Below are 9,456 nucleotides of genomic sequence, written 5' to 3'. Positions count from 1 at the left end.
TCAAAAAAAAATTATTTTTTTTAAAATTTGCGACGGATTAGCGACGAATAGTGTCTGTCGCTAATATCCATCACCAATTTAAATCAGTCAATATTTTGCGCTGAAATTTAATCTGTCGCTAATTCCTCGCTAAATTGGCAATGGACATTAGCGACAGATACATATTCATCATTAAATTTTAGCGACAAAATACATTCCTTCACAAAACTAAATAAGTCCTTATTTAGCGATGAATTAGCGACAAATATTATCCATCGCTCATTAGCGATGGATTGGCGACAGATAAATTCTGTCGCATTTTAGCGATCAGGATTATGCGACGATCGATTTTCATCGTTAATCCGTCGCTAAACACGTTAGCGATGAATTAGTGATGAATTAATGATGGATAGCGTCCGTAGCTAATCCACATTTTTCTTGTAGTGTAAAGTCATTTTTTATTTTACAAATACCTTCTTAGTTAGTAAACTGATTCTAATTCTCAAATACTTGCCTCCCTCAATTTAAGTTAGTTTTCTACTGATAGTCTTGGTTAATTTAATTAATTACCCTGCACTCTATCTTTGGCCATTGAAGTGGTTTTACAAAATTACACCATGGTCAAAATCAAAGGTTTTTCTCCCTACCTGCCTGAAAATTGACCCCTGTTGATCACCAAAACTTGCTTCACCGATGTTCGTTGGAGCCCATCCGAGCACCTAAAGGTCTCTCTCTCTCTCTATATATATATATATATATCTATATATATATATATATATATATAGTAGGTTCTTATTCTTTGATAGCAATGAACTACAAATGTTTTGTAAAGATCCCTCCCATTTTTGTTGTTTTTTTGTTTCTTTCTTACACTTACACTTGGGGGGTGGAAAGAAAATGGTTATATAAAAAAATGAAACCCCATGGCAATGACGAGTAGGGTGGTAAGAATGTTGCCTTTGGGTGGACAAAGAACGATAGTTTAAGGTTTTAAAGAGAGAACATTATACCAAGAGTAATTTTGAACGTGATGGGGTTTTGCAAAACCGTGTTTAGCTACAGTATACTCACCTGAGGCGGGTGTTTAAGAGTAAGTTCGCTAACTAGGCTGGTATATATAAAATCTCAAATGTTAAGCGGGTCTTTGTAAACAAGTGAAAAGCTAGGCAGGTATTTATAAATTTTTCATTATTATATTTTCAAGCTCCATCTTGCTCACGTAATCATAACTTGAGGAGGGAATACGTACTCACGTTGCTTATGCAACTTCTGTGAGCACGTAAATCTATACCATGTAGGGTGAAAATTGAGCGTATAAGATGCATTGATTGGAGATCATTCGATCAGATGGGTTACATGAGGGAGATATTCATTCCAGTTGACCATTTTGGCCGTGAATGTCTAAAGAGCATCAATCATTGTTACATGAGCCCCATGCTCATGTAACTGCACTGGCTCATCATCTAGATGGATTGTTCTTTTAGAATGGATGGTGTAGATTTTGAAAACACGGTTCCACTTTTATCTGAAACCGTCAGTTGAAGAATCTGACGGTCCTACAGAGGTACTCATGCAAGTTACATGATCACCATGGTCACGAAATCAATCCTAATGTACCCAAAAGCAACAACAGAACAAGGGAATTAGGAAGAAGAAAAAATCAGGAGAAAGGAGGTGCGGTGCATATAAATTCCGAACGCGGAGCCTCGAAAGAATTCATGAGCAATATGGTGGGGGAGAGAGCCATCCATAGGGGATCCTAAAATCATATTAGTGCAAGGAACTGAAAAAAAGAAATGGGGCGTATGCGGTGGAAGAATTCAAGTTGAATATGACAATATCGTCTTGTATCGATTTGGAGAGCCAAGTAGATCACCAGGAGGAGGAGGAGGAGGAGGAGGAGGAGGAGGAGGAGAGGAGTTTTTTCTCCTTTCCTGCATGTTCTTGCTGGTTTAAAAGGGTTTTATTTTAATTTGGAGGACTGGGTAATAATGCCGGTTCCTGATCAAGAATCATGGGGGGAGCATCGCCAAGAATGCGGTGAGACGAGGGATGGAGAAATTGAAGTAGTGCTGCCAGTATGTTGCTCGTTGGATAAGCTTTATGTTGCTGTTGGATGCGATAGAAGGGAGAACGTCAAGAATTTGATGTGGACTTTGAGAACGTTCAAGGGTTACAAGATCGTTATTCTTCACGCTCACCAACCAACTCACCTGATTCCTGGTCCATGTAAGCCCCCCTCCGACGCTAATTCATTTTCATTTCAACTCTCTCTCTCTCTCTCTCTCTCCTGAATGAAAATTTTCATTTCAACTTCGATTCTTCCACTTTCTTCGTATTTTGTTTACTTTGATGTTGCGATTGTTGTTGTCGTTGCAATCTTTGCAATTTGCAGAATCTCTTTACTGTCTTATTATACAAGTCATGCATGGCAACGATCTTCATCTTCTATCTCATTATGATGATGGTGGTGGTGCTTGCCATAGGTACTGTGATGATGATGGTATGATGATGATGATGATGATATGGTGACGATGGATGCAAGCTTGGATGAAGGAGAGTGTTGGCAGGACATTGATTAATAAAAATTTAGATAATTTACCATCGTCATCATCATTGTCTGATAATCATCATCAAAAGAGACATCGTAGTTAGGGGCATAGTGACAAACGTTTTTATGGGCAATTTCTCGTTTTTCAAAAACTTGCGAGAAATTCCATAAATCTCCCATTTTTTCCGGCAAAATCTTGGCAATAAAAAAATAAATTAAAAAATAATTTTATAAGAAATATTAATAAAAAATATTTTAAAATAAAAATACATGATTTTTCATGATAAATAGCCTTTTAAAATGTAAATATCATGTTTAAATAGTGGTATTTATGTTTTTTTCATATATCTCGCGATATTTTGAAAATCTCACGATATTTTGAAAATCTCGCGAGAAATTGCCATTTTAAACTTTCAGGCAATTTCTCGTGATATTATCGTGAGATTTTCATAAATCTCGCGATATTTGTCACTATGGTTAGGGGGTTGCAAAATAGACTGGATACGGGTTGGATCATGTTTGGTCCAAATTCAAATCCAAAATATATGCAAGGAATCCTAAATGGAGTCAAGATCCGAATGAGTTCTCATGAGGTATGGTTGAATCCGGATATGATATTATATATATATATATATCTTAATATTCTAAAAAAAAAAGCTTTTTACATGTGAAAAATGTAAAGGGATCATATCTGATCCCTATCTGAATATAGATCCTACACACAACATCGATTCCGAGTCTGAGAATAAATTGACTAAGCAGATAAAAATCTGATCCAAACGCACATTCGGATCTTTTTCTAAGGGATCCGGATATAAAGTGTTGGGTTGGGATCAGATATCCACATAAACTCAACTCATTTACACCCCTATATTTTTATTCATCTATGAGTATTTCTTGATATTTTGAAAAGGTTATTTCGATGTTAATGGAAATAAATATACACTTATTTTTGTAAGATGTTCTCTTGTTGTAAATGTTTGTTACTCTTCTTCTTTTCCCATCATATTTATAATGATTTTGATCATCATGTAGTTGGAGGAGGAAGGGTACACTCAACAAAGGTGAACTCCACAGGCTTAAATGCATACAGGCAGCTGGAATGGGAGGAAATGATGAAAAACATTAACGAGTACCTAAGATTATGCAGACTGGAAAAGGCAACTCCTCTCTCTCTCTCTCATGCAAAGCGTTGAACAATACATCCCCAAAGTTTGGCCAATATTGTTCTACTTTTCCACTGGTGCCCAAGTGCTCAATTTGGTTGCAGATGCTCGCTCTTAAGTTTGGGGGTCAAATTTTAAACTACTGTTGTGGTTGTCAAAGCCAACAACCAAAATTGCCTGATTTCATTGCTGAGCATATATTCCTGTCTATGTCAAACTCATTTTTGTTGGCCGCCTTAATTTTTTATATTTATAGCGAGTAATCATGATATGCTTACATTGACAGGTAGACGCAGAGCCCCTAATATTAAAATCAGAAGATGAGGTTCAGAAGGTAATCGTGGAATCAATTGCTCGACACGGGATTGAGAGGCTTGTCATGGGTGCAGCGGCTGACAGAAAATACTCAAAGTAAGAATCATCATCCACATGGCCAATACCATCCTGCCCTTAGGGCCCATTTGATTGGCGGGACACAATCGTCCATCGAGACCACTGTGTCTCGACAAACGTTGTCCATGTCCCGCATCAAACGCAAGATGTGAGTGTCCCCCCAAAAAATGAGATGCAAAGGGTCTTTGCGTCCTTTAGGGGGATGCTTTTGTTGTTAAGGGTGTCACAAGAACATCCAGGACAAGATGTTCTCAACCGCTTCGTGAAGGGTGTCACAAGAACATCCACTGTTTTGGAGAGGAAGGTGAAGCCATTGTATTTTGAGAATAGCTGAATAGGGGATGTTTACTTATGTCAAGGATGACATCAACTCGAGTTCGGTTACGAATTGCTTGTTGATTCGTTCTTTTTGTGCACCAGAAGATGGATTAATTTACCCATTTATCAAGGCTGTGTTAGGATGACACTTTTGTAAACAAGGTGATAATTTTATTTTTCAAAATGACCTTCATAACCTTATTTTCATTAATCAATTTATTTTGAAAGGGTGTTTGGATGTCAAAAATTTGGTTTATAAAACATACGCACACACACACACACACACACACTCTCTCTCTCTCTCTCATAATCATCATTATCTTCTTCTCTTCTGAAGTTCAGAATCGTTAGCTTCGTAACTTTCTTCTTCAGCTACTATAAACATTACTATTGATTTAATGTATGACCATCAATGATCCATCGTTTTCTTTTCAGCACCACACCTAAATAACTTTCTCAGCAATAACTTTCAAGGCACTTGTGTGAAAATGCAGGGTTCAGAAGGGGATGAAGATGCCAACCTCCAAGAAAGCAATATATGTGAATCTTGAGGCCTTGCCATCGTGCAAGATATGGTTCGTGTGCAAGGGAAGGCATGTCTACACTCGTGAATTCCGTGCGAACCAAAACGAGCCACACTCGGTCATCCAGACCTACTCCCCTGAAGCCATGACGTGCCGATCTCCTCAACCACACCCCAACTCACCAACCTCAGTATGGCTTTCCCCTCAAAGAGCCCAGAACGAGGACCTATCAAGGAGCACTACTCGGAGTTCTTTGGAGACGGCTCGTTCATTGAGTGATGAAATTGCCGAAGAATCTCTGCCGCTGGAATCGGCCATTGAGAGTAGCCAAACCGTTGATCTTGGACCTGCTCAGAATTATGTCTCGGATGATGTAAAATCTCAAAGCCTACAAATCTCTGAACTCTTTGAGACTTTTCCTTTCTCTTTTTCTCCCAAGACCAAAACGACTGAAAAGTTAAGTTACGGTAACCGTTCATGGGCTTGAGTAGATTTCACTCAAAAAAATTGCAGTCGGGGATTATCAACTGCCTGCAAATATTTGAACCACCAACGGCTGCTTAAGGGGGCGTTTGCATGCCGCGGAAGGAGAACACCGATCCCATCATTTGAAATAGGATGGGTTTCATCATACAATCTTAGCCATCTAGCCGTTGATTGGATGTCTAGGATTGAATGTATGATGAAACCCATCCTATTTCAAACGATGGGGTCCATGTTCGCTAAAGGAGGCTACCCGCCTCAATCCGCCAGGAGCCTCCTTCCCCAGTTTTCTCTTCTATAAGTAACGTCCTTAACTTCCATTTCAAATTTCAACGCACGAGTGTTGTATGTATGTATGTATGTGTTTTTCTAAACCTTCAACTATATACACACCTACACATGCATAAAAAATATTCTGGTGGAAAGGTATATGAATATCTGTTCCATGTGTATGTGCATGGCAACTTGGATTGCCAAACAAACGATGGGTAGAATGCCAAGTTATCTATTGTAATTTCCATGGCTACATTCATGCATGCATGCAGATGAAAATGATTCATGTAACACCAAAAAAATGGTTGTAGATTGTGTTCTATGTTTAAATTGCAGGAAGAGTACAAGGAGATGGAAGAGTTGCTTGAACGATTTAAGAGAGCCATGGAAGACTCCCAGAATACAAAGCAGCAGGCCATACTTACAGTAACTCATGATGGATGCGAATTCTTTGTTTTACTGCCCGTTTGATTCCCTCTTTGTTGCTCGTTGATTCAATATTTTCATCCGGTGTCCCTTCTCTTGCTGCAGGCAAGGCTCACCAAAATTTATCTGGTAAAAGAGCAGGAGCAGAGGAGAGACGCAGAGGCTGGGTTACTAGCAAAAAGGCTCGAGCTAGATAAGCTCATCAAGAGAGAACAAGACATGAAGGCAGAACTACGAAACATATCCATGCAGAAATCTTTGCTCGAGGCACTAAACCAAGAGCTGTACGAGAGGCTGGAGAGGTTGGACCAACAGAGTGACGCTGCTGAGAGAAAAGCTGAAGAGGTTTCTGGAGAAACTTCTTCCACAGGGGAAAAGAGTTTCACTGAGTTTTCACATGCAGAGTTGGTTGAAGCAACCAACAATTTTGATCATGGACTAAAAATAGGGAAAGGGGTGTCTGGATCAGTATACAAGGGTCGCATTCGACATACAGCAGTTGCCATCAAGATGCTAAAAGTGGAGGGTGAGCAAGGAGGGTTAGAGTTCAAGCAAGAGGTAGTCCTCCTTTGACCAGCAATTTTTGCTGTTGTTGATATCAATGAACCTAAATGTACAGGTTAATAAAGCTAAACTCATTTCACTATGGGGCATGGTTCCACTCAACTTCTATAGTGGAATGCTCATGGGCTTTTAAGTGTTATTTCGATTCTGAGCTTCAACTGTTAATCTCTTTATCATTTTTCTTACAAGCTAACCCTTTTCCTTCTCCTCAGGTAAAAGTTCTGAGCAAACTGAGGCACCCTCACCTTGTCACCGTGATCGGCATGTGTAATGAATCCCATGCTCTCATCTATGAGTACCACTCCAGAGGTAACTTGGAGGACAGATTGCAGTGCAAGAAAGGGACTCTGCCTCTAACATGGCAAGCCCGGATCCGGATTGCAGCTGAGGTCTGCTCTGCTCTCCTGTTCCTCCACTCTGCTGGAGTAGTGCATGGTGACTTGAATGCTGCCAACATTCTTCTTGACGCCAACCTTGTTGCCAAGATTAGCAACTTCGGCATTTGCCAATTCCTTGACAATCAGAACTCTGTGCGTAGCATCTGCAGTAACAGGGACTCTGATGAGCACTTCGCCTACATGGACCCTGAATTGGCTGCAACTGGCAAGGTGGTGCCCGAATCTGATGTCTACTCTTTCGGTATCATCATCTTGCGGCTGCTCACTGGGAGGCCTGCTTCCTGGATAGCCACTGAAATTCACAGGATGCAGTCTGCTGTAGATTTTCTGGCATCAATCGATCCTACAGCCGGGGATTGGCCCTTTATTAAGGCCATACAGCTTGCCAAGCTGGGGCTGGACTGCTGCCGGACAAATGGCCGAGGACAACCAGATTTGCGGTCTGAAGTTTGGAGGGTGCTGGGGCCAATGAGGGCCTCTTTGTTACCATTGCCTTCTCAGCTGACAGCAGGGGAGCCTAGCCAGCCTCCCACATATTTCATTTGCCCAATTTTCAGGGTTGGTATCATCATATAAGATACATTCAGGAGTAGTGACTAAGCATGACATAATGTAGCTAAAAAATTCCCATTTTGAGGAAGTGGATTCTCCCTGATTCTGCTGCTGCAGAGCCAGAAGTGTGACGATCTGTGGACCAATTAGCGTATCATATGCCCACATGGTTCACAGCTATGTGGATCAATAGTGTATTGGCTCATATGCATAATGCAATGATGATGATTGGCCCAAGATTTTTGTAGTTCCAGGCACTTCTGATGCCTGAATAGGTGGTGAAGTCTAGGGGCAGATCCAGTGATCAGCCCCGAGTCAAAACACAGATAATCTCTGTGCATGTAGCGATTTTAATTGTGTTTGTGTTTTACACAGGAAAACCACTGCCTGCGAGCAATTTACTGTGTTTATGTTTTTCACAGAAAATCACTAAACGCGGTGGCAATTTTCTGTGTTTGTGTGGCCCGAGTACTTTGTAAAGTGCCCGGCCTGATCACCACCTAACCACATCTCAGACTCAAATAACTGGTTTGGGCCCTGCAAGCACCACATGGCCAGGAACTCAGCTTAACCCCTGACTTGATGTCCTGACTTATATTTTTATGCATACTGATGGCAAGATAGCTTTCTTTTCCAAATTTTACCATTTTTTAGAGGAACAACTCATTTGAAATCCTTTCTTTAAAGGTTACTCGTAAGGTTTTCTTTATTCTTTCATTTTCACATTCCATCTTTTGTCTTTTCATGTCTATAACAACCTCACTCACTTTGTGTATACATACTACTGGATAAATAGGAACTTATGCAGGATCCACAAGTGGCAGCAGATGGTTACACCTACGAAGGCGACGCGATGCGGGGATGGATAGATAGTGGCCATGTTACCTCTCCGATGACCAACTTGAAGCTCAGCAATCTCAACCTCACACCGAACCACACCCTCCGGTTTGCAATCCAAGAATGGCTTGAGCAGTCTTGAAAATTCACTTGTTAGTCTGTTTCTGCTCCTGCATACTTAGAGACCATGCCTATGTGTCTGGCACTTGCAAATACCACAGGATTGATCAATCAGTATTAGGAGTGGGGAAAGAAGAATGTCCTGCCAAGGTGGGCTTGATGACACCCCAGCCAGTGTGTGAATGTGTGCATTCAGACCTTTTCATTTTGTAGGCAAATAGCCAACGTATTAGATTCGTGCTTGCTATACTGCTTGCTAGACATAGCATGCAAATGATAAATGACAAGAGACTGTATATAAAGTGCTACTATAATCAAAGCATAGTTTTTACTTCTTTTCAGATACTTGGCTATTTGGTGCAAGCGTCTCACCATTCTTCAATTCTTAATTGATTTTTATGTATTTTTGTGCCAGCACATATGTTTAAACTCGATATACATTCTAATGAGAAAATGTATTAAAGATTGGAAGAATTAATAGAGAATGACAGTACTACCCTAAACATATCGCTATTTGCTATCGTGTCCAAAAATATGGGTATATTTCTCAATTGCCCACCTGCTCCATTTCGTATGATTTTGGTACTTGGAACGATTTTGCACCTGTCATTGGACACTCATACTGAGTCTCGCTGGACATTCCCAGACAGTCCTGTTGGAGTATCGCCAAAGGACCCCAGTGAGTCTCACTCAGCGAGTCTCTTTCCGCCAGTGAGACTTTCTAGTATCCTTCTAGGGAGATTCCCTATCTCCTCTACTCTTAAAAAAATGCTAACTAAATTTTTGAAAATTTTCAAAGATTTACAGAAGTTATAGGAAATCAACAATTTTTTTCTGAAAATTCATTCAACATTTCAAAAAAAAAAAAGTTC

At 40.3% G+C, this 9,456-nt stretch overlaps 1 protein-coding gene across 1 annotated transcript; it reads left to right on the top strand.

The window, feature by feature from the left end:
• Positions 1-1,970: 1,970 nt before the first annotated feature.
• On the top strand, positions 1,971-8,606 carry LOC149845024 (U-box domain-containing protein 33-like). Its single transcript, XM_089986807.1, has 8 exons — positions 1,971-2,208; positions 2,466-2,482; positions 3,983-4,107; positions 4,902-5,304; positions 6,024-6,113; positions 6,219-6,671; positions 6,890-7,633; positions 8,424-8,606. The coding sequence occupies exons 1-8, from the start codon at positions 1,971-1,973 to the stop codon at positions 8,604-8,606; spliced, it is 2,253 nt and encodes a 750-aa protein (XP_089842933.1).
• The last annotated feature ends 850 nt before the right edge of the window (positions 8,607-9,456 follow it).

This window comes from Nuphar pumila, chromosome 2, assembly GCF_984573655.1.
Source record: "Nuphar pumila chromosome 2, dmNupPumi1.hap1.1, whole genome shotgun sequence".
In the NCBI taxonomy this organism is placed as follows: domain Eukaryota; kingdom Viridiplantae; phylum Streptophyta; class Magnoliopsida; order Nymphaeales; family Nymphaeaceae; genus Nuphar; species Nuphar pumila.
Note: the sequence above shows the minus strand (reverse complement) of the source record. Positions and strands in the feature narration are given on the sequence as shown.

Coding starts and splice junctions, on each gene's coding strand:
- LOC149845024 (XM_089986807.1), top strand. CDS start 1,971: ATGCCGGTTCCTGATCAAGAATCATGGGGGGAGCATCGCCAAGAATGC. Junction 4,108..4,901: donor GCTGACAGAAAATACTCAAA/GTAAGAATCATC, acceptor GTGAAAATGCAG/GGTTCAGAAGGGGATGAAGA. Junction 7,634..8,423: donor TCATTTGCCCAATTTTCAGG/GTTGGTATCATC, acceptor CTGGATAAATAG/GAACTTATGCAGGATCCACA.